This window comes from Carassius carassius, chromosome 12 (assembly GCF_963082965.1).
Source record: "Carassius carassius chromosome 12, fCarCar2.1, whole genome shotgun sequence".
Classification (NCBI taxonomy): domain Eukaryota; kingdom Metazoa; phylum Chordata; class Actinopteri; order Cypriniformes; family Cyprinidae; genus Carassius; species Carassius carassius.
In genome coordinates this window covers 16,843,398-16,864,953 of record NC_081766.1, presented here as the reverse complement: position 1 = coordinate 16,864,953, position 21,556 = coordinate 16,843,398, and the positions used below count along the sequence as shown (strand labels likewise).

The following is a 21,556-nucleotide window of genomic DNA, read 5'->3' as shown; positions in this document are numbered from 1 at the left end:
TACATCTCTATAATGATCCATTAGGCATTATATAAGAATCTGTCGTCGTTCTAAATCACATCGTGATTCCTATCTAACAGATGGAATAAGTAATCAATATGTAGCAAGTACTCATTTGGAACGAGCTCTCCAAACCATAGTCTTTATCTCGCTTATGATCAGCCAGACATGAAAGCAGACCCCTGACTAGTAGCTGTTGGAGAGATACAATCAGCACGCAACAGCTCTGGGCCTGGAGCCTAGTAGTTACGTTACAACTTCATTTAGAGTTCAACAGACCTCACCTCAGCTTCTACCCACAAGCTGACAAACACAATTTCTGACTCTATGCTGGAAAGGACTATTAAGAATATAAGTATTTTGAATAGTTTGTGATCTAAGAAAAGTAAATTTTCTGATTCACTAGGGTATTTATTTAGACCTGTAGATCTTAACTGGTAGTTTCAGACCCAAAAATGGGTTGCAGTGGTTATTTTTGTTTTTTGTGACTTTCATGCAATGTTGCTATTGATTTCGCCATGTACTTTTTACTGGGACTTTCTTCCTCAAGGACACAGTGGTGATGGATCATGGCACCACGGCCTTAACCAGTTATGTAAAAGATGCAAATACCTGCTGGAATGTCACGGAGGACCAAGCAGAGAGTAAATACAGCGGAGAGAGAAAGTTGGGGTGACATATGACCCTGTGACCAATGTTGAGTAAAGGTTTTTATCTGGTGATGCTTTTTCCCAGAAAGGTAGATTAGAAAAACAAACAGATTAGACCTCTGTTTACTTCTAGTGGGTTTCTGTACCCTGTTTTCTCAATAGGAAAACAGAAAGACGTTGTGCACCTATTTTCTTTTTGAGAGGTTGCCAGTGGCAGTCTTAGGTCATTTGATGGGCTAGGTAAGATAAGACACGATAAAAAAAAAAAAAACTTTTTAAAAAATATTTATACTTAAAATAACTTAAGTGTATATTACAGTACATTATAATACTATCAATATTCAAACTATGACCAGGACATTTTTTTTTAAAGTCAAGTGGATTTAAATGCAACAAATTATTCATTTATACAAATATCAAATATTCATTCATTTGTTTTAAAAGCATTTAAATCCTCTTAATCTAAATGGGCATGACTCTTTGCCCCTCCTGTGGCTGTTGAAGGAATCTGCTAATTGTCAGAAGTCAGAAAGAGCTTTATAGCCAAGTGTGTTTGCACTTACAAAGAATTTGTGTTAAAATGTGTCTGGATACTGGTCTCCTGTAGTTAAATGCCCACAGTTCTGACTGTGCTTCCCGCTACTAGCTGGCACTGACCTAAATTAAACAAAAATACAATGACCTTTGGATGTTGGTGTAGAGGAAGAAGAACAGTGGGGAGAGGACAAAACAATGAGGGGCGCAAGTGCTGGTGGTGCGGCTGTTGGATGTGAATTTACCAATTCTAACTAGATGTTGCTAGTTATCCAAAGGTCATGTTATTTGTTTAATTTAGGTCAGTGCCAGCTAAGAGCGGGAAGCAGATTCAGAACTGTGGGCATTTAACTACAGGAGACAAATGTCCAGACACTTTTAGTAGCCGCTTTTTCTTTTCAGTCTAATTCATGCTTATTATACAGCACAACTGAGATAACGTCAGTTGAGTATTATGAAATCAAACATAAAAAAATTTAATTGGAAATAGAACATTAAAAATTTTATAAAAAATGCATGAAACTATAATAGATAATAAAATAGCACTTAGCCCGAGACCCATCTCCACTCTTAGTACATATTCCTCATTCTCAGTCTGATGTCTCTCATAGACATGCATAATGAAACAATGTTTCTCACAGTGTGCTCAATATCTGAATGCATAGCAAGTCTGAACCTGATCTATGCTTCGCTGATCACTCTTGACACCTTATTTCACACTGCTGTCTGCTTATTGATAGGCCTGTCAAACATGCTGTCATGTACACACACACACACACACACACATGTAACACTCTTAGGGTCAGCAGGTCAGACAGGTTGGAGTAGTGTTCAGCTACTGAAGAGGATTTCACAATATTATGCAGTGTTGTCCCGAGACTTAGTTTTATGAAATAATAATACTTGTTGCATTGATATTTTAGGGCCTTGCATCAATATTTGCAACATTTGTGTTTTTATTTGTACATTCATTGGATTTTAAGCTGGAAATGTCAGGGAATTTCAAGTCTTTAATTCTGAAAATTCATTCAAATGAGTTAAATCTTATGTTCTCACTATAGGTGCTGGAGGATAACACAGGGGTCCGGAGAGTGGTGGTCACCCCTCAGTCACCAGAATGTTATCCTCCCAGCTATTCCCCAGCCATCTCTCCATCTCATCACTTACCTCCGTACATGGCCCCACCACCCTTTATTCCCAACTCACACACGGCCTTCTACCCACCCGTCAGCCCTGGAGACATCCCCCCCCACCAGTACTACCAGCATCATATCCCACCCATGTACAATGAAGGTAAGAGTTTGTATGATCACTGACTTATTCTTCTTTCTACTTACCTCTTACCATGTCAAGTGAAATCTCATGATTCACCATACCTATTTCAATACCACAGCCAAAACTGTTACAATATTGTACACACTAATTTAAGAAATTAAAATAGTAATATAGAAATTAACATTTTCTGTATAATCATACTTAATTGTTGATACAAGTAGTAGTACATTTGTGAGAGAACCAAAATCACAATGTCCATCACAATGTCTTCTGATGTGCTCCATACCTTTTCAATGGTTTTGAAAGCATACTTTTTTTTACTATTTTCAACTTAAATAGCAGTTTCATAGTTCAGTGATTGTTTTGTTGTCACAGAGATAATTCCTTTGTATGGGATGAACTACATTGGGCGAGATGAGCAGTACAAACCACCACCAAAGAAGATGAAGGACAGACTGGAACGTCAGAATCGGCTCAACAGCCCTCCCTCCATCTATAAGAGCAACATGGGATGCAACAACATGTACAATGGCTATGGCAAGGTCCACGGAAATCTTGGTGGTGGCGGAGGAGGAGGAAGCAGTCCTGGAGCTAAAAAAAACACCCGTGGAGCTCGGAGTAGCCCCAGGTCCAGTGAACCAGACTTACAAGGTAAGAACTTTTACAGGTCTTGTATTCTTGTAAACTTGTTTTCTAAGTTTTCTAAGTTACTACTTTTGCAGGCTTATCTTTCTCAGTTTGTAAAGTATCATTTAAAAGTTTGGGGTCAGTAGGAACCCTTTTTTTTTTTGAAGAACAAATTGACACTTTGAATCAACAAGGATGCATCAGTTGATCAAAAGTGACAATGAAGATATTTGTAATGTTACAAAAGATTAAAAAAAATTCTGTTCTTATGCATCAAAGAATCCTGAATAAAATGTAACACTTCCACTAAAATGTTAAATAGCACAGCGGTTTTCAACATTGATAATAAAAAGAAATTTGAGCGCTAAATCAGAATGATTTCAGAAGAATAATGCGACACTAAATAGTGGAGTAATGACTGCCTTGCCATCACAGTGAAAAACAAATATTTTAAAATGTATTGAAATGGAAAAAATATATATTTTTTTAATTCTAAATATTTAATAAATTCAAAATTGTAAATATTTCAAAATATTACTGTTTTTGCTCTCTTTTTAATCAAATAACCTCTTCCGCCTTAAGAGACTTTTCAAAAGCATAGAAAAAATCTTACTGACTTTGAATGGTTGTGTATAAGTGTATACGATAAATATTAAAATATTGTAATATGAAATTATATTTTTAGTTTTAATATAATAAGAAGAATGTTGTAATATTATTTGTTTAATAAAAATAAATCAGTGTGAAGTCCTGTTCATAGTGAGAATTGTGCCAAAAATTCTCGGCAACGTTTACACAAGACATTTTACAACCCGGATTCCGGAAAAGTTGGGACGTTTTTTAAATTTTTTATAAGATGAAAACTAAAAGACTTTCAAATCACATGAGCCAATATTTTATTCACAATAGAACATAGATAACATAGCAAATGTTTAAACTGAGAAAGTTTACAATTTTATGCACAAAATGAGCTCATTTCTGTTTTGATTTCTGCTACAGGTCTCAAAATAGTTGGGACAGGGTATGTTTACCATGGTGTAGCATCTCCTTTTCTTTTCAAAACAGTTTGAAGACGTCTGGGCATTGAGGCTATGAGTTGCTGGAGTTTTGCTGTTGGAATTTGGTCCCATTCTTGCCTTATATAGATTTCCAGCTGCTGAAGAGTTCGTGGTCGTCTTTGACGTATTTTTCGTTTAATGATGCGCCAAATGTTCTCTATAGGTGAAAGATCTGGACTGCAGGCAGGCCAGGTTAGCACCCGGACTCTTCTACGACGAAGCCATGCTGTTGTTATAGCTGCAGTATGTGGTTTTGCATTGTCCTGCTGAAATAAACAAGGCCTTCCCTGAAATAGACGTTGTTTGGAGGGAAGCATATGTTTCTCTAAAACCTTTATATACCTTTCAGCATTCACAGAGCCTTCCAAAACATGCAAGCTGCCCATACCGTATGCACTTATGCACCCCCATACCATCAGAGATACTGGCTTTTGAACTGAACGCTGATAACATGCTGGAAGGTCTCCCTCCTCTTTAGCCCGGAGGACACGGCGTCCGTGATTTCCAACAAGAATGTCAAATTTGGACTCGTCTGACCATAAAACACTATTCCACTTTGAAATAGTCCATTTTAAATGAGCCTTGGCCCACAGGACACGACGGCGCTTCTGGACCATGTTCACATATGGCTTCCTTTTTGCATGATAGAGCTTTAGTTGGCATCTGCTGATGGCACGGCGGATTGTGTTTACTGACAGTGGTTTCTGAAAGTATTCCTGGGCCCATTTAGTAATGACATTGACACAATCATGCCGATGAGTGATGCAGTGTCGTCTGAGAGCCCGAAGACCACGGGCATCCAATAAAGGTCTCCGGCCTTGTCCCTTACGCACAGAGATTTCTCCAGTTTCTCTGAATCTTTTGATGATGTTATGCACTGTAGATGATGAGATTTGCAAAGCCTTTGCAATTTGACGTTGAGGAACATTGTTTTTAAAGTTTTCCACAATTTTTTTACGCAGTCTTTCACAGATTGGAGAGCCTCTGCCCATCTTTACTGCTGAGAGACTCTGCTTCTCTAAGACAAAGCTTTTATAGCTAATCATGTTACAGACCTGATATCAATTAACTTAATTAATCACTAGATGTTCTCCCAGCTGAATCTTTTCAAAACTGCTTGCTTTTTTAGCCATTTGTTGCCCCCGTGCCAACTTTTTTGAGACCTGTAGCAGGCATTCAATTTTAAATGAGCTAATTAAGTGGATAAAAGTGTAAAATTTCTCAGTTTAAACATTTGCTACGTTATCTATGTTCTATTGTGAATAAAATATTGGCTCATGTGATTTGAAATTCCTTTAGTTTTCCATTTTATTAAAATTTAAAAAACGTCCCAACTTTTCCGGAATTCGGGTTGTAGATGTTATTGTGGTTGCATTAATCAACTTGTACATCACTAGAATATTTAGCCTCTGATGTTTCATGGCTTCCATTAGACATCTGTAATGCGTTTTTCCCTCAGTTTTCTCCTCTAAAAAAAAAAAGATAAGTGCATTTTTTAGAGGTAAAGGGGGTCGTCATGCCGCGGAAACTGCATAGCTGGGAATCGCCAAGGTACTATCGTTTTTCCAGCACCCACAATGTGGCCCTTGTGTCTCAGATTGAGCCTCTGCTGAAAGGCAGCCCACATACCTGTGGAGTCACATTCTCTCAATGAAGGGGTCCTTTGAGCTTGGCTCCGATCCTCACCAATTCCACATGTGCCTTATCAGGCCCCCTGCAGTGTCGTTTGGAGAAGAGCTCCATTTAAGATGCTGTTCACATTCTGTTTTCCGCTCTCAAGAACATTTTCTTAACATAATCTTTTTTTAGAGTATACATTCAAAACTTCGCTAAATTGTACATGCCTGTACTCCAGAAGGTAATTTTTTCTGCACTTCTGCCAATGCCAATTTTTTTCTTTTTTTCTTTTTGTCCTCTCAGCCTTTGATGTCCTTGAAGTTTTAGCTTTAAATTATGTAAGTGCCACTGATCCCAGGTGTTCCATCAATGCATGCACATTTGCAGGTGCTGACAAATGCTGCAAAGGGAATGACCCCTTCATTTATTTATCAGATTTGGCCCTCAAAAAAAACAAAAAAGCATCCACGTTCAATGATGTATTACTCTGCATGTTTTATGTTAAAGTCAGAACATTTATATGTAGGTGCTGTAAGATTTGACACAGTGACTGACATTGTGTAAACATGATTTGTCTGTTGCAAGCACAAGTCTAACAAGCAAAACAAGAATTGATCATACAGTACATCCATATGGTGTTTCTATTAGAGTATCTTCAGGATCAAAGGCAAATACCGGCTGTGGCAGAGTTCCCAGGAGATAAGACTGCCTGTGAAGCTATTACTCAATATTCTTGGCTGCTGTACACTTTATACATGCTTGTTAAATTATTTTCTGATGGGTATCTTGTCTTGCATATTGAATAACTCATAAAAACATCTTTATGTGTTATTTTAAAACCATCTTTTTTATTCAGGTTTGATGTCAACATTTGAGCATTATGAGTCTATAAAATTTAAATTATAGTTAACCCAAAAATGATCATTTAAGTCATCTTCGTGTGGTTCCAAACCTGTATGATCTTACTTCTGTGGAACGCAAAATAAGATATTTTGAAAAAAGATACAGGTTTTAGTGTTTTTTTGTTCATAAAAGTCAGTGGTAACCAATTTTGTTTTGGACCCCGTAGATGTTCACTGTATGAACAAAAAGGTTTAACATTCTTCAGAATATCTTCTTTTCTATTCCACAGAAAAACATAAGTCATACTGGTTTGGAATTGCAAGAGTGTCAGTTAATGATGACTTTTTTCATTTTCTGGTGAACTGTCACTTTAAAGATGAGAAATGATCTTACATGTTGTCTGGTTATTGAGCGTAATAGGGTGTACAATCTTACACTTAGTAGGCCAAACAGATGAGTGCTGTAGAGGTCACCAGAACCAAGGCACTGAGGTTGAGTCTAATAGACCGCCGCATATTGCTCTCCTCTTGTGGAATTGACTGAATGGTTGATGAAGGATAGAAAACAAACTTGAGGCTTATTGCTTGCATTGCTTACTGAGGGCTACAGCCATTTGGGCCTCACTGCAGCCTTGCTTCTAGGCATAAATCATCACAAACCACATATGCAGAATACTTGGCTCCCTAGGTCACACTGGAGATCAGGGTAAGATTTTTTTTCTTTCTGAGAGGAAGATGCAATAATGTGATCAAACTTAAAGGAGCATTTCACCCGTGGGAACATTGCTCTTCATTGAAAGTGGGTCATATATGTAGTCTAAATCTATTTAAATTTTCGAATTTGGTGCCTTTTTGACCGAGTTAGTACAGAAAGTAACTTTAGGGCTCATTTGTATGGAAAACCACAACTCCCACAATGCAACACATTTGCACAGCTCCACAAGCCACTCCCACTCCCAAGACATTGAGGACACAGTTAGCGATGTATGGTATTTACGTGCCACAGTAGTAAACAATGCCACAGTAAGCTTTTTGTGCATTAAAAAAGGTACTGCACAAACATTTTACAGTTGACGTTACGTAACTTATTAACCGGGAATCATTTCGTGAAATCAATTCTGAAATATGTCTCCAGGACGCCTCTGTCCATATGCGGGGCGAAACTAGGATGGTTCACAACACAAACATCCGTGTCCTTGTCTGCCTCAGACATTTCTTCGAGGAGAAATTGGCATCTTTCAAATTCTTGGCAGCAGACGGACTCTAGCTCTGTGTCCGTAGGCGCACAACGAGAGCACAGGCACCACCAGTCCGCACCAGCTCGAGCACGCCCGGGCTCCTCGGACGCGACAGGCAGGTCTCCGGCCTCGGCTGCAGCCGCCACCTCCTGTTCCTCCATCAGCCTCAGCTGCTCTGCGCTATATTGTGGCTCGTATAGATAGCCTCGAACATCTGTTTCGAGCAACAGACTTTGAAAATCCTCTTCTTCCATATCATGAGTTGTTCCTCCAGCCATTCTCGTAAATCTGACTCCATAAGCGCTTGTTAGCTTAGCTACATAGCTTCCAAACAAGATGGCGGATTTTCATTTTCGTTTCTGTAAGTTTAGTCCCACCCACTGATCTGTAATAGGCCTGTAGGGTGAGTGGGTCCCACCCCCTCGAATAATAATAAGCTAGTGTGTGTAGTCTCTACACTTTTCAATGAATTTTGACTTCCTGCTGATTATGACGCAAAATGACGATTTTTACGTCATAATAAGCAGGAAGTAAAACACTTAAATCCTTATTTCTCCCATCTCAGGGAAAAATAAAGGAAAAATCCATGATCATTATAATATATGACTGGGTTTCTAACAATACAAAGCTAAATGCAAATGGGTGAAGTGATCCTTTAAGACTATAGAAGAAAAAATGAAGAAAAAATAGAGGGAATGAGAAACAAAAGGGTAGAGATTCCAGCTGTCGAAAATACTTTGTTGTTGGCATAGCAGCTTGAAGATCCAGGCCTGGCTACCAATCAAAACTAGAGCTGTGAAAACAACTCGACTTGTCTGCTCTCAGCACTTTGGCTGGATGGTCTTTGCTCAGATCACCCCATGGGCACAAACATGCTCACCTCAGCTCAAGAAGCTCAGTTACATCCATCTTCATTAACTAGATTAGGCTGGGGCTAAGCCTGTTTGCAGAGCAAGACTGACCACTAGATTAACCTTCTCATGGTCTCAGGCTTGCAGCACTTCAACCTTAACTCCTTTCTATCTCCAGCTTTCCTTGTGTGTTTGCATGGACTCAAGCAGAAACAGATGTTCACTTCTGCTCCCCTTTGGCTCTGTGCATTTCCTCCAGCCACATGCTTTCACTCCGTCATTGCCATCCAGAAGCAACAGATGTTCCTTAATCTTGACTTTGTGTCTTTGCCACAGTGGTAATAGTTTCCCACATTCACTCTCTCACAACATATAAGTAACTGAGAAAGGTTGTGCCCCGAGGCTACTTTGATAACAACATGCGAATGAACAATAATGGGTGACGCAACTTGGGGAAACCTAATCATATGAGAAGGTCAAGGGCAGATAAGACCTGGTAACCAGATGCTAGCTTTCCTTTTAGTTAAGCATGACCTTTCAATTATCTGCTGGTGCTTATTTGGTCTTTTACAGTCGGCACACCAGAACTCTCACCTATCTTAAGAGTCTGGGTTTTTTATGAAGGTGCTGTAGAAACTAGGCCACAATGTGTGTGTTTTTCTGGGAAGTCCCTTTTACAGCTCTTACAGTAAAACAATGCACAAACTGTGTCTGTTTCAGTGGAAGTTTTTGTCTGGGCCAGGATTATCAATGGTGGTTTCTGCTAAATGTGCTTGTGAAGACAAGCCTCTAGATAGTTGCAATTCTATTGAATCATGTACATGGATAAAATTATATGCAAATATAAACAGTAATGCAAAGATGTGAATATCAAAGTCATCTAATTTTCACTGCCCTCCCCCCCAAATAATAATTTTTTTATATCTGTATGTGCTAGAAATATTTGTAATTTCATTGCTTCCTTGCCTTTTTTCCTTCAAAATATATACTGTATATTTTCTTTACTTATAGAAAAATTATATACTGTATATTTTTCTATATAAAACTGAGTAATTATTAAAATATAAATTATACAGATGTCATGTAAAATAATAATTTAGCTGGAAACAGTGGCATGCAAGGCAAAAACTTTTTTTTTTTTTCAAATGGACATTCAAGATCAACAATTCAAAAATATTCAGAGACAATTCAGAAGTGAAAGGGACAAGTTTTGTCAACTAACCTAAAACTTTCTCACATGTTCCAAGATCAGAGGGTCATTCTTGTTAAACATGATGCACATTTAACAACTGAAGTATTTCAGGCATTGAGATGTAATATAAAATGTGTGCAAGCTACTGACTAAATAAGAATAAGAGCATTTATAGGATTTATGATTCAGTATTCAATTAAATAAGGAGACACAAAGTAAACACAGTGAAACCTGTGGAGACTGTGCCTCTGAGCATCTAGTCCAGCCTCTGTTTCCTTCCAGGATGCACTGGCATATCCCTGTGTCCCTTGGCAGTAGTGAGGCCATGCATCTCTGCTGTGAGCGAATGCCACTGAGAGTCCCTCTGGAGATAGCAAAAATATCAAGATAGCAAGTCGAGAGACTGATGCTTGGCAGTTGTGGAGAAACAAGAATCCATTCTGCTGAGAGGGCAGGCAGTCTCTGATACTAAAACGAAAGCATTCAATTGTTTATCACACACCTTAAACTGTCTATCCTACCACATGTGTTGAATTTGATCACATGGCTACTTTAAACAGCTCCATTAAACCTATTTGCCCAAAAGAGTGCACATTTAGAAAGATAATGATAAATTATCATATGTGCATGCCTCATGTCTTTAGTGAGGATGATTCTATATTATATTAATGCTCCACAAAATTATGCGATCTGATGAGTTTTTTTTTTTTTTTTTAGTTTTGTCTCACTACCATTACACATAGAGGTGCAGGAATGTCATTAAAATGATTTAAAAAAAGAAAATGGCCATTTATTACATTTCTATTTCTATAAAATATGCCTATGATATAAAAATTAGCCTATCACACAAACAAGAGTCTTGTTTTTTCTTTTCTTGTTGTGAATATCTGCAGGATGCGCAAATGTACAATAAACAAGAAGTTACTGAGTAACTTTCAGACACAAAATTCAGTTTTGCTCCGTCAAAAAGAAAATAGAGCATACAGCAGAACCGCTGTGTCTCCGAGCAATACACCGTTTTGTTCCTCAGCATTACAATATGGTTACATGGCCCAGTAAATGATTCATTCAGGATGTAAGTACAGTCGTTTGCGAATGCATCATAACTTTTTAAATGACTCTGCTGATTTAAGGATTCAGCTCATTCATTAAGACCTCATTTCTCACCTGTTGTAGTTTCATAATTAAATGAATTATTGTTTATTATTAATTATGTTGTTTCAGGGTTTTTATATCTTAACTGAGAGAACACATCCTGTTTACATCTAAACTTTGATAAACTAAACCCAGGGGCTTGTGTGAATGTGAGAGTGAGTGTGAGTGTCCTGGGGCAGTGGTTCTCAGGGAGGCACAGGTTTGTGTGAGAGAGGGATTAGACAGCCAGCTGTTGAGCAGATGGAATTTGTGCTATGCAGAGATGAGAACGATTGGGATCCTGCAAGTCTTTCTCTCTCTTCCTCTCAAACACCCTCCCTCTCACTAACCCGTTAATAGTGATATTTTCTGCTAAAATGTGTAATTTTTCTCTTCAGATTTTGGCAATTTACTCTTTCCTGCAGTGCCTTAAAAATCAATATCGGTTTTAAAATAATGCCTTGTGTACTGAAAAGTATTTGTGTAATAAAACTAAAATCCCAAATATAATTTGATTTCCAGGCAGACTAGTCATCTGTTAGTATAGCCACAACCTCAGTTTGTCTTTCCTAATGATCGTCTGGTTGCTCAGTCATTTTTCACAGTTTTGTATGGACTCACAGCACCTTTCTAGTCCTGTAGGCTGTGTGTGTGTGTGTGTGTGTGTGTGTAAGGGCCGTCACTAATCAAGAATGTGCTGTTTCGTCTCGTTCCACAAGGGGGCATAAATGAGCCAAGTTCACATGCCTCTGTGCAAACATGAATGAGTCTACAAAATAACTCTTTATTTTCGGGGTGAAGTGCATGAAAAATTCCAGGAGGCTTTCTTCTAAAAGCAAACAAACAAATTGGTCTCCCTAACAGAATCAGGGACTGTGAAACATGTTTATGTCTGACTGATCATCCCTTCTGATAGCGGCAGCCTAATTTAAATCTGCAACCCCTTTTCAGGATCCTAGCTAGAGGATGTGAGCTGTTTTTAAGCACTTGTAGCAGTTCTATGGTGCTCCAGGGCTCAAACACATTTATAAGCACACACAGACACGTGGGTGTAGTTACTGGCCTGACTGTTTGGCGTCTGCTGCTCCGTGGGTGTTCTTGGAGACTTTTTTCTGATAGTCTGCAAATTCAGTTTTGGATGTTTACCTAGCACCTCCTTATATATACATGCACGCTCTCATTCACATAGTGCTCAACATCCAAACACTTCACACACCTCTGACGTCCAAAGAGAGATTTCCATGTTGGCTTAAAGAGTGTTGTAGGGTTAAGTGTGAGCTCTCTCTCATGACTCATTTATAGCATAACCTTTGACTTTTAGATTATTAACTATGCAAGCTGTCTAAGGGCTTTTGCTATACAGTTGCTAAGGTGTTCAGAGTGTTTTTAGCATGTTGCTATGTGGTTGCTCGGGTATTAGGGTTGATTGTTTGCAAGGGTTCAAGGTTTGGCTGGATAGCATGGTCTAGTTAGCACCTGCTGGTAGATCATGTTACTACACCCTATGGGGACAGATATATTCTACATTGACAGCTGAAACCTGTTTTAAAAAAATTTGCAAGCAGCATATATATATTCAACCTTCAATTAGTCCCTTTTTCACATTCCTTATTTCCCCCACCCCTTTTTCCTCTCTCCTGTCTTTGACCTTAACCTATAATTGAAGGCAGAAACTCCTTTCCACCCTAGATATCCAGAGAGAAACAGGAAAGAAGGAAATTCAATTGGAATTAGGCCGCTCTACTTTTAAAAAGAGATGTTTGCTTCTCTCTTCCTCTTCTGTCGTATTCTGTTCCTGTATTTATTTTCATTTATATATTGTGAAGCAGTAGTTATTCAGAACGTGGCAGGAGGGCGAGACAGAGAGTGAGCAGCTCGCCTCGACTGTACAGCTCCCTGTAGAGACTGTATGCATTAAAAACAGACGTGAAGCTTTGGAAAGTCAAGTGCTGCGCTTGGCAGCAGCTAAACTAAAGAGGATCCCTCTGAGGGCAGGAGCAGAAGGAGAGGAGACAATGGAAACACAGGAAGGGAACCTAGTGTGGAGGTGAGAACAGGTAGTGATTCCCCTGATGACTTACAGACCCTATGAAAACTGCATAATCAGAATGTTGTTTTCTGTGTTGTTTATGTATTTCCTTTTGAAATAGGAAGTTTTAGAAGGACATAAATTCCTTGTCTGTTTTTGTTTTTAATTATTTTCTTTTTTTTTATAAATGGAATGTAGTTATGTTACAGCCATGCACTATGATTTGCTACTTGCTAGTTAGTTGCAGGTTGTATTGGGGGAGAGACATTGTCATTCAAGAGACATTTGATTAGAGAAAAAACAGTGTAGTGAAGGATACATTTGCTGTAAGAACATATAGATGATTTCAAAGCTAACGCAAATGGACTAAAAGCTAAACAACTCCAATTTTGCATATATACTGTGACTCTACAAAGATGACTCCATCTTTCATGTTGGGGTGGATTTAAATGAGTGCTCTGTTAATGGCAAGTGTAAGGCGACCTCTTATTCATCCACATCTGCAGTTACTCATCATTTCTGAGTAATAACTTAATTAGTCATCCCTAACCCACATAACCCCCCCCCCCCCCCCCCCCCCAACACACACACACACATATAGACACAGCATTAGTAAGGTTTCTGTCTCGAAGAAGACAGCTTTCCCTGTGCCTACCTCCCAGGGTCATGTTAAGGTGATTGTGTATGACATCACTGTTGCCATGACTCTTGAAGGTCCAGAGGCGCTGTGAACTCCCAGTGTGCTCTCTACTCTTGAAATAAATACACACATTAATCATACACATGTAGTCTATTTGGGTGGATGACAAATAATGTGTCTATGAACTTTTATTTTTTCAGTTTCTTTTTCAGTTTGTTTATGACTGTGTATATGGATTGTATTTATCATTGCTTTGACTGGATAAATTACCACCATTATTTCATGTACTGTAGTTCTTACAGTTAATGTGAAGACTAAAAATTCTGAAATTTAAAAATGTTAAATTTCTGTAAAAAAATATATATATATTGTTAATATATAGTTTATTTATATTGATTTAATGTTTTAAAACTATTATTTTTAATGCAATTAGTAGCTCATGCAAATATGATTCTGTTCAGCAGTGTCTTTATAGTACGCATTTTTCCCCCTTATTCAGTACCAGTAATGACCAAAGCTCAAAACCCCTGATCCAGAAGTGTGGGAACCCTAAAGGATAAAAGATTTAGAAAAATGCTGTTTAAAAATAGTTTTAGATGAAAACTGCAGGGCACTGTTGGTGTCAACCGCCCATTTACACACATACTGTATACACTTTTCTTTATGATTTAACTATTCATGCTGACACTCTGGAAAAGGATACTTGTCAGTAGTTTCTCACCAGGTCAATTACATCAGCTCTAAGTGCTTTATAATCCACTCTCACTTCAGTAAGCTTTTTATCAAAAGAAGATAATTTTATGGATTCCAAGGGGAGGCCACACACACAAACTCCTCCGTATGCACTGATTTACAGCACTAACATCCAGAAACTGAAATCAAGCAAGAGTTTACTTCCCAGAGGAGAAAAGTCTTCTCTTATGGAGGTTTATGTGTGTTTGGGTCCACTGTGGAAATTATAAATCAGGGGTTAGTGGTCATTTGTGCTTGTGTGTGTGTGTGTGTATAACCACAGGAGGCAGTAAAGATTTAAAGGTATTCTGTCAGACTGTCTGTCGCTGATGATCTGGTAGCTTAAGTGAGTTAATCAGGCCTTGGGAACATGAGGTAATTGAGCATTTTTTCCAAGTTCAGATTTCAATTTGGAATGGGAGTTGCATACAAGTTATGGGCATTATTCAGTATTGAGCCGTATAAGCACAAGCTGCCGACTGCTCATGTGCCAGCATTTTACCAGCTCTCTTTCAGTGGGATCTGCAGGATCCTCTGCAGTTCTGGAAAGTTTTCCAATGCCTTGTGCAAAAAGTATTGATGCAATGCAAAAAAGCCTTCTGTTTCGTCTCAAATCCATAATCTGTTTTCAAACACATTACTGTTTTCTCATCAAATGTGTCTAATTCTTCTTCAGAGACATCCATGCCCTGGAAAATGTAGTAGCGGTTACAGGAATACAGTAGTTTACCCTAAAAGGAACAAAAACAAAAGTTGTCATTTGGGTTGGGAGCAACATAATGACAGAATATTCTTTATTTTTGGGTGAACTATGGCTTTAAGACTTTATACTTTAATCTCCTGTACAGTTTCTGACGAAAACATGACCCCTGTTGGTTAAAAATGGAATAACACCCTTTTGTTTTTCTGTTTTTCCTCTCTATTCTCCACTATCTCTTGCCTGCAGATCATGATTCAGAAGCAAAGAGAGTTCAGGATGTTCTCTCGGGAATGGAAAAACCACAGGTGGGTCTGAAATATGAATAAGAAGTGGAAAATACTAATGGTTTAATGTTATCAGATAAACATGATGTCCTTTATTGGCCAAAGGAAAGTGCAGGCTGTAAATGTAAGCATACAAAAAAACAACATGACATGATTAATTGTTTTAATATGTCATAAGGAGGACATTTGGTAAAAGTCACAGAAATCATTTCAGATTTGTTTACAATTCCAAACTATTCCCATTGCTGCCACAGAGAGGCAGCATTTTATTTAGTTTTTTATGGTCCACTGTCAAGCAGTGGTTGACTGGATGAACATTTCCATCTAAACAATGTTTTCTGAACAATATGTTTTCCTCCATTCTTTTTTCATCTGTTCACTAAGGCTTCTGTTCTTCCTGTTGTTCAGTTCAGGAGTATCTAAGGACACCCTGTCACTTCAAGTGATAATCCATAAGTGAAACTAACCCAAGTAGTCTAGATTGACAGATATTATATTTTTATTATATTTAAAAAATTATTCAGGCATCTCTTTCCCTGTCTGTCTGTTTCTGAAAACTACACAATTGTCTGTCTATATATTACATTATAGGAATACTTGATATCTGACATTGAGTAGTAGCAGTACTTTCTACAACATATTGCCTCTCCTACTATACGTTGTTTATATTACATGGGAATGCCATTTTATGCACTACAGCTCCAAAAATGTAGAATAGTAAGATTTTTTTCTGAAAGATATTCATACTTTTATTCAGCAAGTAAACTTTAAATTGATAAAAAAATTACAGTAAATAATTTTGCATTGTTACAAAACAAAAAGAAAATAATAAATGCTGTTTTTTTTTTTACATTTTACAATTTATTAAGACAGTAAACAGTTATTTTAAATGGCTGTTAATAATATTTTTTATTTTTTTTATTTTTATCAAATCAATGATACCTTTGTGAGCAAAAGAGGCATTTTCCTTACATTTAACAATCATACTGACCCCAAACTTTTGAATGGTAATGTACTGCATACATGCAAAATAAATAAAAAATACAAGTCGTTACATTAATGGGAGAAAATGTGGGGTAAAAATGCAGGAGCAGGATGCTGAAAAACTTCTGGGGGCTTAATGTGTCTCGAGTTGAGGCATTCTGGTGGGCTGTGTGGGATTTGTAATGGTCTTCAGTTTGCCCTTTTTCTCATCTCTGCAAAAGCCTGTAATGGAGCTGCCTTTCTGGTTCAGTTTCCTTAGGAACTTAAATTTATCTGGTGTAGCTCTCCCAGCAAATCACAAATCAGAAATTCGGGCCAATTCCTTTGTATGTCTGATGTTCACTGGCACGTTTGTTGTCATGCATTCCACTTCTCATTATAGTTGATGCAATTCAGGATTGATTCAAGATCCAAATAAATAAAGCAAGATTGTATTTATGACAGCTTTTACAAATATAAGCAGATGCAATCATAATTTAAAACTTGTGAACTTAACAGTAGGAGGGGTTACTGTCACTAAACATGTTACCCTAAGGACATGTTATCCTGGAGGGCCACTGTCCTGCAGAGTTTAGCTCCAACCCTAATCAAACACTCCTGAACAAGCTAATCAGTGTCTTCAAGATCACTAGAAAGGTAGGTAGGTGTGTTTGATTAGTGTTAGAGCTAAACTCTGCAGGACAGTGGCCCTCTAGAACCACAGTTGCCCAGCCCTAAGGTCATATACTAAATTTAATTTTTAATGTGTCAAACAAACAATGTGTCAATGTGTTTAAACTATTATATTACTATTATATAATTATATTATTGCATTTAAAGTATATTTGATCAAATAAATGTAGCTTTTGGTGTGCATCAGTGACATCTTTCGAAAACATCAAAAAATCTTTCCAACCCCAAACTTCTCTGAGCTTTTCGCTTTGGTGAAAGTGTTAAAGTGTCTCTGTGAGAAAGCTGGATCTGTGACAGCCGGTTTATTGAGAACATATTACTGTAGCTTCAGAAGTGCCCGTGGAAATGCTAACTGTGCACATCCGAGAGGCAGCAATCATAGCTTATCCACAGACATTCTTTCACCTGCAGTTACTCTTGCCTCAGGACAGATAGTGTTTGAGAGCTGTTTGGTTTTAGCCTTTGATTGCTTCTGCCTGACCGAAGTTAGTGTGAAACGTTTGCAGCTCATTCATGTCAGTGTTATACCCTCGTACACCATGTTGCGTTGAATTACCTTTTAACAGAGGAGTTATAACTGCTCTGTCTCTTTTCATTTAGATCTTCAGTTCTGTGTTTAACACATAAAAAGCTGGCCTTGTAGAGGTATAAAGCTGTGCAGATTGTAGGCCTAAAACTAGTTAGCATCAGCCTGTGGTAAAAAGACTCGTTTTAAAAAGATTAAAAAGTAAAAAGATTTGTAAAAAAAAAAAAGTAAAAAGTACTTTTTAAAAAAATCGGTAAAAAGATTTGTTTTATGCTTGTACAATATAAATTGCATACAGTCACCCTAAAAATGTTTTAAAGCATAAAGACAGTTGAGCCATTTCTTGCCTGACGCAGCGGACGTGTTTTTTTTTTTTTTACTTGTTTATTGATCCATATTTATTTGTAGCCTGCTCCTTTTTATCTGCAGGTCTATAATCCTGGTAGATTTTGCAAATGAATGGTTTTACAGCTGGGTTAGCTGTGTGTTAACCTCATAATGAAATTACAAACCCACAAACTCTTCAAAACGACTTGCTCCTTGCAATTTTTGTCTTAAATCGATTTGGCTGGTTTAATGGAGCTCTTTGTAGCAACCATCTGAAAGCTCAATTTGAGAAAATCAAATGTTTTTAAAATGTCATTCACTTTTGTTGAATTCAGAGTCTTGGATTATAACAGTGATTTGTTTGTTGTTTGATTAATAATATTGTTTCAGGTTCTTGATGCTGCTTCTTCTGTGTTTATCAATAGGTTGTTAATATCCAGGCTAGGACAGCGCGACTGACCTGGGCTCCACCAGCAGGCCTCCAGAACAGAGACAGGCACAGTAACGGACACCCGTTAACCTGCAGCTACGAGCTCACTCTCTCAGACAAGGGTCGTAACGGCCAGTACTGCATCATCTATAGGTAAGATAGACTAGAGTATAATCACAGAGGAGCTGTGTCGTCTGCTCAGGTTCCTTGAGAAATATTTATGTTGTCATAAATTAAAAGGATCACCACAAGGAAGCAAGTTAGACATGAATATATCCTCCATCGAGCAGAAAGAATCATTGGATGCAGCTTATTCTCCCATCAGGACGTGTATGATTCAATATCCAGAGAGGAGACAGGAAAGATACGTAATCAGATCCGTAATACCCTGTGATCACTGCTTTGAAGCATGAGTCTCAAAGCATGATTCAAAGCTCAAAGCTTAAGACTTAAAGTTTGTAACAGTCATGCTGGTGAAATTTTATTTGGTTTCCACAAAAATATCATGGCAAATGATAAAGTGATATTACAAAACATCTTATTTACCCCAAACATTTTATATAAATATGGAACATTGCTGCAAAAATACCCTTGTTAATACAGTTTCTAATTTGTATTTGTGCGTAAATACTTTGTTTACTTTTTTAATTTTTAACTGTTTTCTTCACTGCTGTTTATTACATTTTGGATGTTTAATATGGTTTTAACTTGCATGTTAAAATAATTTGCTGACTACGTACACACTACTCGTGTTACGTTTAAAATTGGTTTGTGCATAGCCTTTCAATTTGATCTCACGGTTTTCCTTTTTTGTTTGCCACACTCAAAAAAAAATGACTGGTGATAATTTAAAAGAATGAGGCAATTTTGGAGTTGCACAAATTCATCCTCTAACAAAATATAGTCACAACGCAAGGAAAAATGTTTGCTGGAAACCCTAAAATCTCTTAAGGCAAAAACAATCACAGTTTTTCCCTTAAGCAGTTGTGCTCAATAACTGAACAACATCTCTTACGAAAGTCAGTTCTGTGCTTTGAACACCACAGCTCTATTGCTGGCATCCATAAGGATCATGTATGTGTGCTTTTTTTTAGTGGAGAGGAGTTGGAATGCAATTTAAAAGATCTCAGACCAGCAACAGACTACCATATAAGGTAAGTGTAGTTGTCAACTTTATTTCTTGCAATCTGTCATGTGCAAGATTGTGTGCTTGAAGTAGCTCAACTCTTACTGTGATCAGAGCCCATTGTGACCAAAATTTATGTTATTTCGGATGATCAGTATTTTTATTACAGTGATCTTATTGTCTTAAGTTCTCTTTTTTTACATAATCAAAGTTAACGTTAATGGAATATTTCTCATAATTTTTAGCTTCCACATTTCTTTAATGACTTCAGCTCTCTCTAATGGTCTGCCTGTTACTTGTGATTAATTGAGCGGAAAATGCCGTGCATCACAGCACTGGAAAGGTCAAGATTAAATTTGATGCATGTACTGTACCTCAAAGAACCTTTCAAGCCCACATTTGATATAATCTTTGCAGCCTCAAATAGGTGCTGTTAGTCTATTTTATCATTGGGAGCTCTTATTAGTGGAGAATCCAGTGCTGGAGGTGGGTTTGCTTGGATCCTCATTAAAACACATTGAAATTGTCGGCTGAATTTTCTGTCAACCTTTGATACCTGGCAACAGTTGAACTAGTAACTAAATATATGTTCTGATTAAGGGATGGTGGGAGACACTGTGTCTCTGCAGTTAGATGTGACATTGAATGCACTTCTTGTCCCAAAGAGTTATTATTTTTTGCTCTTTATAAATCCGAGCAACCTGTTGGGAAATGTCATGCAGGTCTAGAAGATTTTTGTCCCACCTTTTCTAGCACCCGAATAAGCAATGAGTGTAGTGTAGTTTTAGCTCATCTTTTTTTAAAGCAATTTCCCAGCATTGTAAAAGCAATGTGCACTTAATCAGAAAATACATTGACCTTCTGATCATAGTGTAGCAAAGTATTAAACAAGGCACAGCTGTGCTTTTGTTCCTTTAACTTAAATGGCACTAGAAGTGCCAAAGTCAAGAGTTAAGTTAGTGTTAAAATGCCCCTTGAATGCACTATTAGTTTCTCCTTAAAGCAATCTTCTGTGGAACACACAAAAGTGTTTTTCCTCCCTCACTGTTTCTGCTATAAATGCAGTATAATTGACTTTGAATGAACTATGCCTTCTAAATTTATGTGTGTTCGTCTTTCTCAGAGTGAACGCAGTGTGCAATTCTGTGAAGGGTTCGTGCTCTGAGGTGGGGGCTTTCACCACCCACAGCAGTACCCCAGACTGCCCGCTGCCCCCTAAACTATCCCACCGCACTAAGAGCACGCTCACCCTGCAGTGGAAGGTGAGATCACTGTTTATCACATACTAGTATGGAAATTACAGCCATAGCCAGGTAGTTTCCTAGGCATCAGATATCAGGTATCGTTCTTCACTGAAAGTACATTTTAGCTATAAGTGTCACGATGCGTACTGTGTTGGAGTGAGGAGCGCAGAGACATAGGAGTCACAAGAATAACAGTCTTTAGTAGACAAACCAAAGGTAACACAGGGTAGGCAGAAGACACACAGAGTCAGAGTCCAGGGTTGAGACGACGGAGGGAGGATCAAGAAAGGAGACAGCAAGAGCCAAGGTGGACCAGATGGAGGGAGGAGACAGGAGGGACTTGGAGCAGGCGGAGCCATGCGGGACCTAGACCACAGACATGAAGTCGACCCACGGTGGAGCCAACGGAGGGAGGAGCCATGGTGGAGGAAGGGCTGATGACTCCAGGGGTCCAACCGACAGTGGTGGAGGAGGTGGAGGAGCCCAAGGCAGAGAGCTGATAAGCCAGGGCGTTGGGGTGGATCCGGATGGCCAAGGCAGAGCAGATAGCTCAGGTGATCGAGGTGGAGGCAGGGATTCGGAAGGCCACAGTCCGAGGCGATGGATGGTCGCGACAGACCAAGTCTGGAGGGACGAGGGAGCCCGGTGGAGTCAGTGGACTGCCGGACCACAGCGGAGAGGAGAGGAGGGAGCTAGGAGCCATGGTGGAGTCGCTGGGTCGACGGACCAAAGCGGAGTCTGGGACTCAGAGGCTGGAGATGGAGGCAAGGGATTCTCCAGCCACGCCGACAATGGAGACTGGCAAAACCATGGTGATTGCACCGAACAGATGGTGGGCTGAGGG

The 21,556-nt window shown here is 38.5% G+C and overlaps 1 protein-coding gene across 2 annotated transcripts in view; it reads left to right on the top strand.

The window, feature by feature from the left end:
• Positions 1-21,556, top strand: part of LOC132154945 (fibronectin type III domain-containing protein 3B-like) — a 132,790-nt gene that overhangs the window by 84,075 nt on the left and 27,159 nt on the right. For both annotated transcript variants that reach the window (XM_059563685.1, XM_059563684.1), the window contains exons 5-10: positions 2,246-2,477; positions 2,835-3,110; positions 15,366-15,424; positions 18,338-18,495; positions 19,437-19,496; positions 20,592-20,730. In XM_059563685.1, the coding sequence (XP_059419668.1) occupies positions 2,246-2,477; positions 2,835-3,110; positions 15,366-15,424; positions 18,338-18,495; positions 19,437-19,496; positions 20,592-20,730 (924 nt within the window). The remainder of the gene's footprint in view (positions 1-2,245; positions 2,478-2,834; positions 3,111-15,365; positions 15,425-18,337; positions 18,496-19,436; positions 19,497-20,591; positions 20,731-21,556) is intronic.